General features: G+C 44.6%; 1 protein-coding gene and 1 long non-coding RNA gene across 2 annotated transcripts in view; both read left to right on the plus strand.

Moving 5' to 3' along the window:
* LOC134157779 (uncharacterized) lies at positions 1–5,966 on the plus strand. The gene is made up of 2 exons (XR_009962458.1): positions 1–4,797; positions 5,736–5,966. It is a non-coding gene; the product is annotated as an uncharacterized LOC134157779 (long non-coding RNA).
* Positions 5,967–13,520: 7,554 nt separating this feature from the next.
* The window catches only part of TFCP2L1 (transcription factor CP2 like 1), a 32,038-nt gene continuing 26,732 nt past the window's right edge, over positions 13,521–18,826 (plus strand). Inside the window, exons 1-2 of the mRNA XM_062607119.1 lie at positions 13,521–13,730; positions 17,988–18,139. Of these exons, the coding sequence (XP_062463103.1) occupies positions 13,669–13,730; positions 17,988–18,139 (214 nt within the window). The 5' untranslated portion in view covers positions 13,521–13,668. The remainder of the gene's footprint in view (positions 13,731–17,987; positions 18,140–18,826) is intronic.

The following is an 18,826-nucleotide window of genomic DNA, read 5'->3' on the forward strand; positions in this document are numbered from 1 at the left end:
CAAAGGTTTAGGGCAGCCAAAGCAAGAGAGTTTCACTGAGTTCACACCAGCATTCACTGAGCACACAGCTCTGCTTGGCTGAAGGCATATCCAGGTATCCAACAAGTGTTGTTTTCATCCACCTAAAGTCTTTGATTGCCTTGATTAACACAACTAAGAAGACCTTGCTGATTTGAAAGCAGAGTGAAAAACCTTCTCAGCAGAAATCAAAGCCCTGGAGCGGTCTGGAATGTACAGGAATGGCATTAACAACTAATCCCCACTAATCCAAGATGACATCCTTATCACATGAGAGCATAAAATGTAATTAGAGTTATATAGTGTTATCTCCAGAGTACTAAGCAAATATTAACCAATCCATCTTCCCAGTGCTCCTCTGGGGACAGCCCAGCAGTTCAGTTACCCTGGCTGTGCAGGTGGGGAAACCAAAGACATGGGATGGTGCACTAGCAGGGTCCCCTTCTGGAGAAGACCATGCCCACCTTGCATCCAAAAACCCGAAATAAGAAAAGCATTTCTGACTGCTGGGAAGTCTTTTGAAGACACAGAGCACATCTTCCTTCAAGGCCCCTGTTGTCTAAGGGATGGCAAGTGACCACTGTTGCCCTGCATTTCCAGGATCTCTCAACAGCTATTATATATCTGCAGGGAGGTAAAATGCATTGTCAGACAGGGGCTTCCTCCACTGCTAGAACACATTTAAGTGATATCCAACCATCTCTTCACCTCTGTTTGTATCAGGGTTTTTTTTTTAATGTCCCAGATTTGCCCCATCTCATGGATGCCGCAGAAGGTGCCTTTGCCCGGGGGAGCTTTTTTGTCTTACCTTTGGCTCTCCAAGGGAGATTGGCCCTGAGATGGATAGTGCAACTGATGGTCCCCACCTGTGTGAAGCAATGCCCTTGGGACTGAAGTCAGCATGCAGGCTTTACAGCCTGAATTGAGGTCTCCACCATCCTTGTAGCCAAGGACACCTAGAGATGGGCAGGGAGGTCTCCCTGCATGATGCCTTTCACCAGGCTGTGTGTTTTGTTGTTTAACAAAATACAGAGCCTGATCCACTTACAGCAGTTGGATCATTTTCAGCAGTGGGGGATGTGGTCCTCTTATCAACGCCTGTTAGCACTGGCTGCCCTTGACCAAGAGCTGCTTTTGAGCAGAGGAAGACACAAACAGCCACTGAATTTCTCAAGGCTTTAGGATAAGATTGTATTTCTTGGGCTGGCAATGCCCTCTGCTTTAAAAAAAAAGTATTTGAGAGTGAAGTATAAATTCCTGGGCTCTATCAGCCTCTAAAATCAAAGACACCAACCAAAAGGGTACTGGCATTTGAAGGACAGAACGTTTCATGGGCTTTTTGGTGGTCACACTGTAGTGGCACTGTCTTGACTGGAGGACATTACCCTTGAAGATCTGTCACAACATACATTTACCAGAGGGCTTGAGAAGAGCTGCAGAGTACAGGGTGAGAAGGGACAGCTGCAGTGTCCCCTGGGTACTCCCTAGCTCTGTGCCACCTCTCCCTGCTGCAAGCTGTTCCATACCCTGCAGGATCCACTCAGTGAACATTTTATTTTCCCCTGGGACACTGGGAGTGAACGAAATGAAGCGGTGAACATTAGGACTGGTGCGTTTGTTTGCTTTATTAATCAAATTCCAGATTTTTCTGGGATAGTAAAGAAGAGGCCACCTGCAGAAAACTCCGGCAAACTTTTCCAGGCACAAGGAGGGAAGGAATGCCGTTGAGGAAGAGAAATGTTGAAGTGGTTCGTGGAAAGCTGTTTTGTCACCGGTTCTTTGGAGTTAAGACTATGTTACACCCTCACTGGCAGTCATACCTCACTGGGTTGAGGGCAAGATCTGTTCCCAGCCCACCCTAGGCTTCCTTCTCCCCTGCTCCCCCGCTGCGCTGGCACCATCAGTTGCATGGCCCCACTGGGACTCAGATCCACAGACTGATCCGCTGGGAAACAAACTGGAGACCAGAAAAAGGCTTTTTGTAACTTACGGAGACAGAGCAGTCCCCAGAAGGAGCTGCTCACCTCCGGCGCTGCTGGTGCGGACAAGGGGAGAGGTGTGGCATGTCCTGCAGTGGTGGACAGAGGTGCAGGGGGAGGCAGCGCTGCTACCTGGGTGGGACCGTATCACCCCAGAACCTGCTGTGGGACACCTCAGTTTATAAGAGGTCTTTTTTCGGCCTGCTGAGGAGCTGCTCCTAACTGTGTCTAGGATGGCCACTAAAACCCTACACTTAAGAGGTTGCCTTCTATGCCTCCTGGTTGTGAGGCAGTTTAAATCCACAAATGCCCCAGATATTATCATATTAGCATACTGCAGAGTAGGGAGCAATTTTTACCCTCTTAGGCAGCTTACCTGACACTGCTTTTCTAGCTTTATAATGCTGCCAGTAAACTGCCGTACATGTCTGACTTGGCCAGTGTGTCCTCTACAAACCATTGAACATGTTCCCTTTCCTTGCCCAAGGGGCCCTGGCTCCAGAGTTGCTGGGTCTCTGCCTCTGCTTCTGGAGCTCAGGCTGCCCAGGTTAAACTATGCATTGAAAAATTCCATAACCACTTCCAGCCTCAATGAATAGCTTATTCAAGGCCACTGGAAGGCTCTTGCGTTATCTAGTTCAATGGTTTTCAACTTGTTTGTTTCCTGTTTTTATTTCCAGTAGAGATGGGAATCCCCAAAAAGTCACATGTACAGCCAGCCGACCAGCTTGGTGCAGTCACTTTCCACAGGTGATGCAGGAGCACCCTGGGCCCTTGCAGGGTCTTCCTTGTGAGCCAGGAGATTTGACATCTCTCACGTGTCTTTATCAGTATGTATCACTCTGGCAATCTTTGTATTTTCTCTATAGGTAATCAGATTGTAAATTTTTCTATATGCTCCTAGAGGAAGCTGTGGTGGTGAAATTACTAGTATTTAAGATTGAGAAGTCTGGTTAAGAAGTTACCTTTACTAAAAGCACATTCTTTTGACTAAAAGGTGACAGTCTGTGATTGTTCACAACTCCCTGCTGCTGAGCTAGGGTAACAGCTGGCGTGCCACCCTGATGGCCTCCACCAAGAGCCATCTCTCCATATCATCATATTATTTACTGTTTGATACCTTAGGTTTGTGCAGCTAGCAAGCTACTTAAGGAGTCCATCACATCCCTTTTGTAAATATTATCACAATATGGGTTTTCTTCTGGAATTCCCCATGGATTCCAAGTCACACTGAACACCGGCACCAGTGGTACAGACCATTCTTCAATGCAGTTTATGCTTGAAATTGTTGGATTAAAAATGTGTAATTTTACTCACTGCTAAAGTTAGAAAAGTCCAAAAAGGAAATCTGCAGGAAGAAGAACTCAAGGATTATTTCTGCTACGCATTTGAAGAAATAAAGCACAGATGATGTGTATAATGGCAAAATCAAAATGCGAAGAGCTCCAACTAAACAGAGGCTATTGAAAAGCAGCTATGAAGATTAGACATAAATCTGACTGCTTGACACCACCAAGCAGATTATGTCACTTTGAGTTTATTCTATTGATTCATAGTAAAACTAATGGTGCTGTCTCACGTAATAGTCTCAGTGATTGCTACTGCTTGCACCCGGTGTTACGAGCTGGACATTGCTGGATAGGGTCAGCTTCCCTTCCACTGTTACTACTTCCCTTCTGTTTGTGTTACAAGAAGTCCCTTCCCAAGAGATGTTTATAAACTATGATCAAGTTTCTTAACCTTGTTTTGATAAATGAAAGCAGATGTTTGGCAGGATTCATCTGATTCATCTCAGTGTTTATAGACAGCAGGATCTCACTGGCATGGTCCAGGGAGTCTAGGACACTGCATCCTACCCCACACAGATGTTTACATTAGGTCAAATAAGGAAGGCTGACCTACACTTGTAAGCAATTAAAACTACATCACCTTACACTATTTCACACTAGTATTTGTATTTTTTTTTCAGATCTTTAACCCATCTATATTAACCTGTCTTGAAGAATTTCTTTTACAATGGGCAACCTAGACCCATAGCACACAATTTTTGATTGAACTATTCTGTGACAATATAGTTATTTAGTCGATGCCTTATAAACAGACATGCCAGGAGCAGTTTATTCTTTTTCCTCGTCAGGGGCAGCCAGGAACAAGTCCGCGTTGTATTTCAGCGTCAGAGGAACCCATGTCTGGGATGAACCAGCAAAAATGTTTTATGGTCAGAGCAACGCTGCATTTATATGAAAATATGCAGAGGTTTGGTAACATTTCGTGTCATCCTGGCTCTAGAGATGGGAATAAAGAAGGTTGTAAAGAAAATGGGTTTTGTGTTAGACTTTTTAATCTCAATTGAGTGCTGAGGTGGTTGATAGGTTTGAAAAAGCCAGTGGGGTGCCTGTCTTAAACATAATTAATTCTGTCATTTCTTCCTTGAGCTGAAACTAAATGTTGGTTAATTGGCACTGATTGATTAAAGCAGAACAAGGGAAAATTTCCTCTGAAAGTCTGAGGCTTGTCTTTACTATGAAATGTGGGAGTGCTTCTAGCCTGAGACAAAATTCTGCTGAAGACAACAGTTTCTGCTTGGTACAGTGAGCTCCAGTTGTATCTTCAGTGTCTCTTATTCCTCTGGTCCAACAGCTGTTCTGCAAGCAAGCCTAACGGAGACAAGAGATAGGTTGGTTTTGCCATGATATAGCTAGCAGTTTTGAATATTATGCATCTGAACTGCCACTGACCTTCCCTAACTACATCACGGGAAAAGTTAAAGCAATGGTCCCCAGGAGGGTTTTGCAGTGAGGTTAGTTGTTTCACTATGAAAACAAACTGACAAGCCTTGTTTTGGAAGTGAGGATGTAGCAGTTCCGTGCTTTGGTCACTTGGATTGGCTTATCTGAGGATATTCATTACGGTTCATGCCCTCAGACTGCCATCCCATCCCACTCCGGGAAGTCTTTATGAACACCACACGGTACCTCAGTGGTCAGGCGATTTTTTGTATTAAAGAGGCTTGAAATTGGTGCTGATTTGTCTTAAAAACTCTGGAAACAACACACTCTTAAACCACTGCAAGTGCAGCTGCCCTGGGTTGTGTGGTAATGAGCTAAAATTGTCACGTTTCTGTTATCTCACTAAGGTTATTGTAAAGACAAATCAATGTACCCCACTGCTGCTGTGGAAAAATAAAGGGTCTGATCCTTCTTCCACATACATGGCTTTTACATTTTTGCAACTCCACCAATTTTTGTCAAACAATTCTTAAGTTTATCCCTGTATGCATAGGAAGAAATGAAGTTGCAGACTTCAGTATAGCATATCCCACCCTGAAAGAAATAGCCTCTCCCTGGGTCTAACCCTATGGCTGTTAAGGAGAGCTGGACTATATATACCAGGACTCATGGCCCCGGGATTTATTCACAGATCTGTCACTGTCTTGATGATAGGAATTTAGTTTGCCCTTCCATTTCTTCACCTGTAAGGTAAGACTAATTGCTCGTTACCTAATGGTGCTAGGATATTTGCACATGTAAAATGTATCCACACTGTGTACCATTGTATGTAGTTAATATAAATGTATTAACTTGCCCCACAGGACTTGCGGAGATGAGAGATGACATCTTGTACAAGCAGGAAATCTGGGATATTCTGAGGGAAGAAAGGAATACTGAGGAAATAAATGCATTTGTAACTAGCAGTAGAGATGAGTCTTTACTCACCTCATATTACCTTATATTGCAGGGTACTCAGAAGGCTGCATTTATTGGACTTAGGAACTGCTGTGCAAACACAATAAAAGAAGAGTCTTAAATTTGGTTTATAAAAATCAAGGGAATAACATGTTAGTAGGATAATTGTACAAATTACTGTCGTTGCAAAATTGCTTTTATGTATGAATATTCGAGTTGGCAACAATTACAGCCAGACTATATGTAGCTAATAAAAGAAAACCACACTCCCTTTTCCAGTTTATCTTCTTCTTTGTTATGAATTTGTTGTGTGAATCATCTAACTACAGCATTTCTATAAGAAAATCCTCATTTGATGGAAGAGCACTTTGAAGTAAAGACCAACTATCGAAGTAATAATGCTTATTGTTTTCTCATATTTTGAGTTTTCACAAGGCATAGCATTTGTGAAGGACTAGTGGTCTTGTGAGCTGTAAATTGTGATTCTGTTAAGGTACAAAGAGTTTTTTCTGCCTGAAAGTCATTTTGGGCACGTGAAGGGTCTTAAAATGTTTTCTTTTCAAGGAACTTAAGCTGCCTCTGAAGTGTTTAAGGGGAGATGAAAGGCTGTGTAATGCACTTCTTCATGCTTCCTGCTGTCCTACAACAGACAAATGCCCTGGGGTGGAGCATTTCAGATGTTTCTACATGCTCAACTGTTATATGTCTAGTTATTATCCTGGAATCATTTCACATCTGAGGAATTTACGTTGGAGAGGGTGTGTCTGCTTGTCACAGTTGCTTTGCCAGGTCCAAACTGTAATAATGCCTTTTCTCCAGAGTTGTAAATAACCCATTTTCAGATGGTATTTGCTTAGAAGTATCAATAGGGTGTGAGAGCATATGCAATACAGCAGCAAGTGGACCTTTTACCATGAGTCACTTCAAAAGCCGGGAAGCTGCGGGCATCCCACATGTGCTCAGGCATTACCTGCGTAGTAAGACCTGGACATTGCCTTGAGAAGGAATGGGACTGTGGGGCATGTACACTAAAACCTGTATCAGGACTATTGTATCCCTTGCAGCTGGATTTCACAGACTTGTTGACATGTTGGTGGGAAGGGATCTCTGGATGTCTCTAATTTAACCTCCACCTCAAAACAGGGCTGGAGCCTACACTGGATTGAGTGAACCATGGCTTTGTCTGCAGGAGTCTTGGATACCTCCAAGAATGGAAATGCCAGAGCCTGCCTGGTAACCTGTTCCAGTCCTTTAGTGAAGGAGTTTTTCCTAGTATTTAATCTAACCCCCAGGTCACAGCTTGTGGACACTGCCTTGATCACTGCTGCTCCTGAGAAGGGTTTGGCTCCATCATCTCTTTAAATGCCTATGCACAGCCTGTGGGCTGCTATTAGGTTCTGTCATGACTTCATCATCATCAGACTCTGCAAGCCTGATGTCTTCAAGCTGTCCTCACAGGAGAAGTGCTCTAGGCCCTGAGTGTTTTAGCAGTTCACCTGTGGGATCCCATTCAGCTTCTCCACCTCCCTCTTGAACAGGAGGCTCAAACAGGTGCAGTCTCACCCGCACCAAGCAGAAATGATGATAACTTTCGTTGATCTTCTGCGTTACGAGGACTGGCTTGCCTCACGTGTGGTGAGAGGGAACTGTTGTCTTCTATTTAAGATGGCTTTCAAGATAACCTATGGGTTCTTCTCAGTAGGGCTGCTCTTCAACCAGTTGGTTCCCAACCTGAACTGGTGCATGGAGTTATTCCAGCTCGGTGCAGCACTTTGAAGGACTCTGTTAAACTTAATTTCTGTTTGCTTGAAGTTTCCCAAGGTCCTGCTGGATCTAAGCACTGGGGATCATCATGACAACCACCCCACCCAGCTTGGTCTTGTCTGCAAAACTGCAGAGGGTGCCTTCTGCCTCTTGTTCAGGCTTTTAGGACTCCCCTTCCACGAGGAGAGAGGACACAGTCTTGGATCTATGGACTAGACATCTTCTGGCACTTTTTCTTCTGGTTTCACACACCCTCCTCTAGCAAAGCTGTTTTAGGCAGTCCCTGCTGCAGCCTGGCCCCCCGCCACTCCTTCCCTCCTTTCCACTCCCTGGTTGCGCTGACACCAGTGTTTGGGGCAGGGTGGCAGACCAGACTGGTGGGTGGATGTGGGACACATGCAGCCATCACAGATATTTTTGTCCTGGCTATGATTTTTTAGCTGTGAAGCAAAGCTTTATCAGGCAGCTGTGAGCAGAGCTGTTCAGCTTTCAGCTGTGGGGGAGGATAGTGTGCCTCTGCCTGCCAGGTGATCACGGTCCCCCTTGCTCTGCCAGCCTGGTGTGTGTGAGGATGGGATGTGTTTCTGCTGCACCATCCAGGACAGGAGCTGCTAGAGCAGGCAGCACACACTGTGACCCGAGGCAGATGGACCAAGATGTACGCAGGGCACAGCTGTTTGCAGAGTCAGTGTCTGCTGCTGGCCAGAAAGTACACGATTTCTTTTTTGGTTGTTGTTCTTTGGGGTGGGATTTTAAGTCATGTGCTGTCAGCTCCGGAGGCCTCTCTTGCAGCAATGTAAACACAGCTACTGTGTGTCCCGGTAATTGCAGCCTGTAGCTCACAATGAGACAGCCAATGCCAATAGATGTATAATGAGCATTTAAAAAGCACTTAGTGTGTCATCTAATCATCGATCTTCCTCATTGCGTAAATATTTTTTTGTTTCCACAACAAAATGACTTTAAAAGAAATGTTCACAGGAAGAAAAAAATAATTTTGATGCGGCTGATAAAATCAGGATAGTCAAAATGATTCATGTGACATTGGGGAAAGCTCGCAAACGAGACTTAATTTCTGTGGCAAAAAGACCTCGTGGATTCATCACTGCTTGGCTGTGCCTGGAAATTCAGGGCAGCTGGAAACTTGATGGTGACCTCTGATAAGCAAAAAAAATGGTGAGGGTTTTAATGAATGACTTGAATAAGAAAATAAATAAGCCACTCTGTGCAGTATTCTTCCTGATATTTGTTTTGCTGTTAAGTTCATTTAATGTAGTTCTCATTGTGTTGTGATGATTGTGTTGTCAGCACATCACCACGCATGAACACTGCTGCCAGTTTGGCTGTCAGGAAAGGGGATACATTGCCTGAGACACACAAGGCAGAACAGGCAGGTGACTGCAATAGGAAGGAATTTAGAAGCCTTTGGTGAGGAAACGTCAGAGATCATAAAGAGAGAAAGGGTCTCCCTGAGCATCTTTGTTCTCCTCTGTCAAACTGGCCACAGGACCTAAATGAGTTCCTTTCTTCACCATTTTTTCTCTTTCAGGAGAAAAATCTAGTCTTGGTTTACATCTAGAAAATGGGTTGGGGAAAGGAGGCTCTAACCACAAATTTGGGGAAAGTTGCCCTCATCATTATTACTTTCCTTGCTAAATTGCTCAGTCTGTTCCTAGCCTTGGTTTATTAATTTGCAGTTTTTATTCCCTGGCTTTTGTATCTTTGCCGAGAGGTTTAGGAACATTAAAAATGAAATGTTGATTTCCCATGTGAGTATTTATAGACTTTGAGGCACATGTTAATCTTCTTCTGGGTAAAACCAGACTAAGCTCCATGTTTGTTTCACTATAAGGCACATTTTCAAGGCCTTAGTCATTCTGTTTTTCCAGTTCCGTGTCCTCCTTCTTGGTTGTAACACCAAGACTACGTTCATGCTCTTAATAGTAGTTGTTGCCCAGAACTGCTGGCCACCAGCTATGCCCTGAAGTGCTGTTCAGCAGAGGGCAAAGGGAACCCATCTAGGCTGGTTTCCATCTGAAAACTGGACCTGCACAGAATGGATAAGGAGACTGCGGTGGTCACTGGTCACCAGGCGAGCCTGCACTTGCCACTGGAAGCTGTCCCAAACCCTGTCAAAGGCAGATGAACGATTTTCCAGCTTTTAGAACAAAAAAGGCCTTATAAAAGCTTTCTTTCTTCATTCACAACATTGCAGAGGATGCCAGCCTTGGGGTTTTAGCCCTTTCTAGTTACTGGTGCCTTCAGTGTTTTCCAGGGAAGGTAGCGCAAATTAACCAGTCACAGTACAGCCACCTTCCTTGGTTATCTTGCAGAGGCTACTTAAATATAGTTTCCACAAGAATCCCCAAGTCAGAAGCTGGAAGCTGCAAGCTAAAATACACTGAGGCAACACAAAAGGCCCCATGATGATATTTTTTTCTTAGAGCATATTCAGTGCTTGTGTGAGATCATCCCTGTAAGTCTTCCGAAGTCTCTGCAGCTCATTTCAGATCCCTGCAGTTCATCCAGACAGGCTGTAACTCTATGGCCCATGCACTAGGAGAGAATTGGAGTAATCCCTGAATAACCTTGACTAATGCCATAATTTTTGAAAGGCAGCATTTGGAAGCTCTTCAATACAGTATAATGTTCAACCTTGATCCTTTATTTTGGGTTTCATGAACACAAAATTGCTCACCTGACGTAGAAGATCCTGATGGACTTTTCAGAAGTTATTCAGATGCTTGTGATGAAATTCATAAAGGTATAGAGATGCTTTGTTTCCTTTGAATTTGGTGGGAGTTAAATGCTTAAACTACTTTCACCAATCTCAGCTTTTACTTAGCCATCTCTGCATTGTTATAATGCTCCCATGTTCACATCCCTTTAGCCCATTGGCCAATGGAAACACCTTTTTTCCAGAGGAAAAAGGGAACAGAATATGTATCTGTATCTCAGTCATTTCAATGCAAAGTCTACTTGATTGGTGAGAATCTCTTCTAAACCTCATGACCCTTCAGCAAAGAAAGCAGATGAAGGGCATATAGGTTTTCCACTCAGTGCTTAGCTAAAGGGATTGTAATGACCAGTGAAACTGCAGAATGATTTTGGGGCAATAACTTCTTCAACTGAAAGTGCAGATATTGATGCTTAATTTTTTTGTGTGGTTTAATTTTTTTTATCGGTTGGGTTTTGGTTGGTTTTTGTTTGGCTGGGTTTTTAATCAAAAGGACTTACATACTTAAAACATTGTTTCTCTTTATGCCAGCTTGAACTCACTGGCACAGTACTTCTGTGCCCAGGCACAAACGTCCGCAGGAAAAAATACCTGTTTTTAAAATACTTTTCACACAAAAAGTATCCCAAGATCCCTTTGTAGCATTACCTCGAGTAGAAAAATCCAACAAGCAAAATATTCAATCCCTTTTAGTCGTGAGTTAAGAACTTTACTGTGGACAACAGAAAAACAGCGATGAAGAGCTATCAGCACAGCAGAGGGAATCAAATGGCTTTTGTCTGGGAGAGAGCAGGTGAGCAAAGGGAGGCTTGGATGAAACAGCTGCAGTGGGAAGACTTCTTCACTGAAGGGCTGTGTTAGAGAAGGAGGAAGAACAGACAATGGGTGATCAGTGGAGCCCCAGAGAGGAGCGAAAGAGGCCTTGGTCTGTGTGGTGTGGTTGATTTTGAAGACCAGGAAAGGGTATCTGATGCTGTGATGCAAACTTCCATGTTGGGGGAAGAACAGAAGTTAGACCAGAAGAGGGCTGAGATTTCTTTCAGAACACATAGACAACAAAGAAAGATATCTTTCTTTTCAGCAACAGGTCAGAGAGAAAACAAATGGGATTAAAGTCATTTTCACTTCAACATACTTACTTTCTAGAAAGATAGTAAAATATTGATGTGCCAGACTTGATGGGATCCTTTGTTTCGTATGGCGTGGTCATTTACTCTTACATCAAACTTCGTCTTTCTCCAGTTGGTGCAGCAAACTACACAAACTGTAGTTTTGTAGTTCCACCAATGTGGAAGGATATTTACTGTTTAGAGAAGTCCTTGGACGCCTCAGCAAACTTTGTCTTGTTTCTCTGTCCGAGAGCTATATTTAGACTTTGCTCAATCAAGGTCTGAGCAGCTGCTGCTCAGATGTTGTGTGAGCACAGCTAAATATTTTTGAGAGCATAAAAAAGCAGTAAGATAACTGCAGCCATTTTGTTTTGAAAGAGCCAAGTGTTTGGCTAGCTGTGTAGTCACAGAGGAAAGAGAAACTACCTTAAAGGCACATTTATTCGTGCTATTTCTCAGTCTGAAACTAACAAAGACAAGCAGATCTAAATAATGTGTCTTAAAAACCCATAGCACCTCTATGAAGCTACTTAGCTGCCCTTGAAATTACCTTGTTCTTCACCTCATGACAGATCAGCACAGGAACTGCCAGTGCCTACAGTTGTATTGCATCTGACTCTCTCAGGCTCAACCTAATGATGACCTATATGTGCTATGACAATATCAATACTCTGTAATTATTGCAGGATAATAAAAATTTCATCTGTCAGTGAAATGCTGCTATCTTGGCTGTAAAATATGGCAGCACACAATAATCTATGCCAACAGTTACCCTGAGTAAACTGCCTTTATTCCCTGAAATTTGACCAGGAAGCTTGTGGGTGGGAAGCCTTCTCCTGCAAAACTGACTGGAACATTTTTAATGAGTAATCAAGGGTGTTTCCATTCCTGCTGGTGGACAGACAAGAGGACATGACCAAATGGGGAACCCCCTCTACCAATTTGTTCCCCATCCCTGAAGTATAAAACATAAGAAGGATTGATGGGACAGGAAGATTTCCTGAGAGCTGGGGGTGGGAAAATGATGGCTATCAATAGCCTTGTGGAGAGGATCAGGATCTGCAATTTGAAGAGGTAAAGAAACAGATTTCTCTTACTGAGTAGGGCGGGTGAGTTAGGAAAGACGTAAGGGCTTTGGAGGGTTAGTGGTGAGGTTTAGTCTCTGACGCTGTCTTCTTGTTCCTGCATGTCCTCCAGCAAATTACTTTGCATCTCACTCTCCTACATGAAAATATCCCCTGACATGCTGAGAAAACTGGGGCTGCTCGGCCTGGAGAAGTCTGCGTGGAGACCTCATAGCAGCCTTCCAGTGTCTGAAAGAGGCCTACAAGGATGCTGGAGAGGGAATCTTCATTAGGGACTGTAGTAAAATGACAAGTGGTGATGTGTTAAAACTTAAACAGGGGAAATTTAGATTGGATAAAAGGAGGAAGTTCTTTGCTGTAAGGGTGGTGAGGCACTGGAATGGGTTGCCCAAGGAAGTTGTGAATGCTCCATCCCTGGTGGTGTTCAAGGCCAGGCTGGACAGGGTCTTGAGCAACCTGGTCTAGTGGAAGGTGTCCCTGCCCATGGTAAGGAGGTTGGAACTAGATGATCTTAAGGTCTTTGCTAACCCACATCAATGAATGATTCTGTGATTCTGTGATGACATAAAGTTCATATTAACATGAAGCACAGGTGGTGTAAGAGACACACAGCATGGAGCTAACACAATCAACTGTCCTTCACTTAAAAAAACCCAGAGACTTTAAAGGAACCTGAGCAGTGCTTTTACGGTTGGCCTCAGATGTCAGCTGGAGTTCCCAGGGCACCCCGCCTGTTCGACGCGAACAGGTTCGCTTTTAAAAAGCATGGACAATTTGGAGGACAGATCGCAACTCCCATCGGAGCGGGGCTCCCATCGGAGCTGGGGTTTCCCCATGCCCCCGGGCCCCGCTGACGCCTCGCTGCCCGCAGCGGGGGTGCACGCTGCCTACCGCAGGGCTTCCCGCCGATCTAGCTGCCACACCGTCCCGTCAAGCACCGTTCCCGGGCCGCACCACCTCCCGCCGCCTCCGCCCACCCCTCCGCCCCGGGCCACCCCTACCCGCCCCGACCCGCTCGTGCGCGCGGACCAAGCGTGCCGGTAGGGCGGGACGGGGCGGAAGAGGGGAGGGCTCGACCTGCTCTGGCGCCCCGGCCCGGCCAACCCGCGGCTGCCGGGTCTGAGCCATAAAAGCGCAGGGAGCTGCTGGGACCGTGGCTCCAGCTGGCCGCAGCCGTGCTTGGGGTGCTTCGGGTGGGCAGCCCGGCTGGCTCCCTTCTGCCGCCCGGCCACAGCGACCGCGCCGGCACTGGGCCCCCCTTCTCACCCCGCCTCGCCCGCCGCCCCCAAGATGCTGTTTTGGCACACGCAGCCGGAACACTACAACCAGCACTCGACCGGCAGCTACCTGCGGTGAGTTCCCGCCGGCGCCGGGCTGCGTGAACCCCCGAGCGGTTAAGGGGATTAAGGCGGGCACGGGGGTTAAGGGGAGGGTGTCTGCTGGCTCCGAGGCATCCTGCTCGTCGGGCTGCCCGGGCGGTACCCGTTGGCGGTACCCGGCGTCCAGCGGAGCAGCCGCATCGCCCGGGGTGAGCGTTCCTGACTCGTTCTGAGAAGTGCGGGCGCTCTTTTATTTTTTCCCCTTCTTTTTATGTTAGTTATTTTTTTCTTTCTTGCACCTCGTTAGACAACTCTCTGCAGCTTTGCTTTTCTGCTTTTGCCGGCTTCCTTCTGCGCAAGGGCTTAGGTGGTGCAGCTCGCAGGGAGAAGGTGCGCTAGTTGCAAAGTGCTGTCAAAAGCCTGTGGAGAGTGTCTGTTGGCCAGCTAAGAGAACATCCAGTTTTCTGAGGATGGGATTTCTTTCTCTTCTTTTTGGGACGATGGGTAAAAAGCTCAAAATTTCACTTTCTGAGCTTGTCTAAACCAGCTTTTTCCTGCCTCCACACATTTGTGTTTAATTAAATGTGCCTAATTCAAGCACAGGGGCTGCTGAACAATAGTCGTTGTAACGTGTAACACAAGCCTGTATTTCCTCCCTCCAAAAGATGTCAAAGCGGGCAACTTTGGGAGCTTCCTTTCTGCTGGATGCTTATGTTTTTTTTTCTGAGAACATGTAAAGCTGAGCTCTCAGCTGGTGTGTGAATTTGCTGAATTGCAGCAGTGGAGGACTAAAGGCTAAAGAACCTTCCTTTCAAAGTGTACCCCGAAATAACTGCTGTTGAGAGAACGTTGAGTTTGTCGGCAGAGCACTTGGAACACAGATAATGCTTCAGTTTCAAGGAGACACACAATCCTAACTATTAGCTATCAGTGTATTTGAAAAAGATTTATTTATTTTACTAAATAATAATAATGCCATGAGATTCTTGCTTTTTGGCAGCTTCTCCACTTCTTTGTACAAGGTTTTTCACCTCCTCGCTCTATCCCAGTGTCTGTCTTAACAGCATGTATGTGGCAAAAGTCTTGTTCTCTCTTGCTTTGGATTTGCAAATCTGACTAGTTTGGGACAGTGGGAAGAGTAGTAGCAGAGGAGCATCAGCATTGGTAGTTGTGTGCACTGTGTCTGCATTAGAGAGCATTTATGGTGCTCAGACTGCTTGATTAACTCCATGGATTTGTAGTACGATTGCTACAGGATCAAGTCTGTGTCAGGCTTGAACCCACAACTCAAATTCCTTTGAATTGGCCAGAAAACGTTAGATTATTTTTGCCTGTTTGGTGCTAGCTGGAGGCAATAGAGGAGACCTGCTCTGGCAGGAAGGCTGCTAGTATGAAGGTAACCTGTTGATGTTTTAGGAACAAACTTCAGCTTTAGTGAGTACCTGCCTCTGTGACAGTGGTGGTTTTGATCTGGGAGTGGAAGCTCTAAAACCAGTTCTATGGCAGGAATGGCCTCAGGTGTTTCAGGGAAGGTCAGTTGAATAAAACCTTTGGGTTTTGTAATTCTGGCTACTTTACTCTCCATGGGAATGTGTGAAGGCATGCATTTCTCGAGGGGTGTTTTTCTTCTGAGCTTTACCTTTCTGAAGATTTTCCATACCTGTAATGACTTTGCACAGGAAGCTGAAACAGTACAAACCTTGAAGTAGCTGTAGGAAAAGTTTGTATCAATTATACCTTGTAGACATCAGAGGTGTTGTGCATATCTAGACATCCATGTAAATTCTGCCACACCTCAGTGGTATTTGTAGTTATAGCAAGACATTACTACAGAAAAGTCCTTGTAAATATTCATTTGTTTTTGTGGAAACCCAGTATGTATTTTGCTCTCAGTTCTGCCAGCTGACTGAACTCTTAAATAACTTTCTCCTTTCCATGTAAGTGGGCTAACAGTTGGCTAAGACCAAAGCTGTAAAGCTTTAGCATAAAGATGAAACTTGGGAGAGTCTTAACGGTGTTTCATCCCCTTGCCCCCTATCCCCCTTTTTTAAGGATAGGAGCTGTTGTAAAAGCCTGCTTTTTCAAAAACTTGATTTGCAACTCTGGACTGAAGAGAGTTGAACAAATATTTTGATGGCTTGTATAACTACAGCTTTCGCATTCTTCTGAGCCTTGATCTGTTGCTCACATCCTTCTAAGATCTGAGTGCTTTTAATAAGGTGAAATGTTTTAGAAGGGTTTGATCCAAGGCTGTGAATACCACTGGCCATTAGTTCATTAGTTCAGGAATAAAAATTAACTCGTGTGGCTTAGTCAGTGCTTTAATATGGTGAAACTTTCTGGAAACCAAATCATGGATTCCTCCATGCTTACAGTCCTTGGCAATAGCGCAGCTGTTCCAGCAAGTGTAAGGGTGTTAAGAGTATTGAGTGAAATATGATATTTGGTACTTGGATTTAGACTTCACCTTGCCTAAATCTCATAACTGCTTCAGCTGAATAGGTGTACAAATATCTCAACCTTAACTGTTAAACCTGAGCCAGATTGTGTGCTGGTTTCTGCAGATCTGCAGAAGCTTTCAGGCTTCAGTGATTTTGACCTGTTCTCATCTGGAAAGCAGCACTCATTCTGATAGCACTGTGCAGACAAGTGTGTTAAGAGCAAATGTTGGCATCTGGGGTGAGTGGCTGTCCTCTGGAGAGGTATTGGATCCTGCATGTGTGTAGAGCAATGCGATCTGTTTCAGAGATCTGTTGTAGGCATTTCTGTCACTTCATTACTGTAGTAAATCATCACCACTAAGGAGAAAAAACCCTCTCTGTGGCTGCAGTTAGTCAAGATCTGTGATTAGGTCAGTATTGCCAGTAAGCAAATGGGGCTGGATGCTTTTGAGTTGGTGATAATACAGAAGGGTTGTAAGAGAAAATGCAGAGATGAGTGTTTCTTTTCTCCTGTCTGTATCTGAAATGGCGCAGTTTGCTCTCTGCTTTTATTTTGCCATAAATAGGAGTACCTGTGTTTGAATCAGGCACTTCAGCAGTTTGCTGTAAACTGCTGCACCTTTTCACTCATGACCTGGGTAGCCTTCAAGGTTGTGGGTGCTACGAATGAACACAGGGTGGATCATTAACTGAACAGGCTAGGGGAAAATTCTAAATGTTCTTTCCATAGGGAGCATGTCCGTACATGCCAGCATGGTCCTGAAGCTTTTTGTGTATGGGTTTACTGAAAGGAGCAGAACTGGAGCCTCTGTAATGGGAGTCTCAAGTCTTCACACATCTAGAGGAAATGGAGGAGGCAAAAAAGAGTTGCTTCTTATTTTGAACTGTCTCTGTGCTCAGCATAATCCTCCTAATTTGGAAGGGTATTAATGTCCTAAGTAGGTGGACACAATGACCAGAAATGTGGACATGGGAAAGGCTAATGTGGTCTTTCAGTATCAGACATGCTGAGATAAGGATGCTTATTCCTAGCATCTCATTTTGTACTAATCATTCTGTTGTGCTCTCAGCCTTGCTAATACGTGTTCTGCTTGGGGATTAGTGTGGATTGAGATCAGTCTGACGCTGAATCAAAAGGCAGGTCAGCATGAACATCTTATAAAGGAGTGAGAACATGGACTGTGTTCAGGTCCTAGTGAAGCTGCTCCTGAGCACCTGTGTGCATGCGCATTTATGAAGGTAGCCCGATGCTAACTTAAGAGCTATATGAGATCTTGGGACCAGGTTTATTAGAGTGCAAAGAGATGTTATGAGTCAATTAACCCAGCAGTTCATGTCATCATTTACCTGAATGTCTCCTTTCTACATCAGAGCTGTGTCTGCTTCTCATATTGGCTGCTACTTGTAGGCATTTTATTAATCTGACACTTAGCTGTCATGATAAAGAGCCCTTTATTTTCCTGAAGGTGTTTCATCTGGGAACCCAAGAACTCTTAAACAAATGTAATTCCACAAGGATGAATAATCTATTTTTGATACATTTTTTCCTCATCAGGAAGACTGCTTTATTGAAAAATAGATCCAATTTATGTTTAGCAAACATAAATTAATTCTCAGAAATATTCTATTTTGCTAATGCTGTGTTCTTTTGTGTCCAGTGCTGACACCCAAGAGGCAGAAGTTTCCTTATTACATTATACAGGCTGAATTCTTTCTTGCTTAGCTATCATAAGTTGCTGTTTCTCCAGAGGCCATTTCTGTTATCTCAGAGCATGAGAATCAAGCACAGGTTGAGGCTAGGATTCTATCAAGTTTCTCTGAGTGAATGTGTGTGAATTCTGTGTTGCAGAGATGTCCTTGCACTGCCGATCTTCAAGCAGGAAGAACCTCAGCTGTCTCCTGAGAATGATGCCAAATTGCCACCCTTTCAGTATGTCCTCTGCACAGCCACATCACCTGCTGTGAAACTGCATGAAGAAACCCTGACCTATCTCAACCAAGGTGGGGTTTGCACTACACTGAAGGAGGGTATATTTGCCGGGAACAGTTAATGAGACAGATTTAATCTCATACTTGTGCCTTACCTGGGGGGTAGTGGGATGGGGAAAAAGAGGGATAGAGATTGGGAGGGGGTTGGAGGAAAGGAGGAATATTTAATTTTTCACATTTATATACTGTTGTAAAATAATCAAGTACCAGTGTTTTAACCATTTACTTAGAGCAGCATTATACCATGCACAGTTCCCTGTACTGTGCTTGATCTCTGACAACCTAAGCTGCAGCCTCCTACCTTGATCTCAAAAGGTCGATTTAATTAAGCATATTGGCAAACTTTGGGTTGGGGAGGGCTCTTAACATTGCAAGTCCCCAGGCGCTGCTGGAGGGCATTGTCAGAGCATGAGTTAGCAGGTATCCAAGTGCTCCTTGGTGATCTGGGCAGGGTATGACATTGCTCCCACTGGCTGGGTGATGTGGCAGTGCTCAGTTCCTAACTTGTCAAGTTGCTTGGGTTCAGTGCAGCAAAGTCCTTTATAACTGACCTCATAGGATAATTTTTACTCCTGGATAAACAAGCACTATGTGTTTCCCTTGGCTTCCCCCTCTACCTTTGGCAGAATTTGTGCAGATACATCTGTGGTTGGTATTTGACTGTCATTTTGCAGCGCCTCCTGTGTGTGCATCCTGGGA

Source organism: Pezoporus occidentalis, unplaced genomic scaffold, assembly GCF_034315485.1.
Source record: "Pezoporus occidentalis ecotype Australia unplaced genomic scaffold, CSIRO_AGI_Poc_V1 ctg12, whole genome shotgun sequence".
Taxonomy (NCBI): domain Eukaryota; kingdom Metazoa; phylum Chordata; class Aves; order Psittaciformes; family Psittacidae; genus Pezoporus; species Pezoporus occidentalis.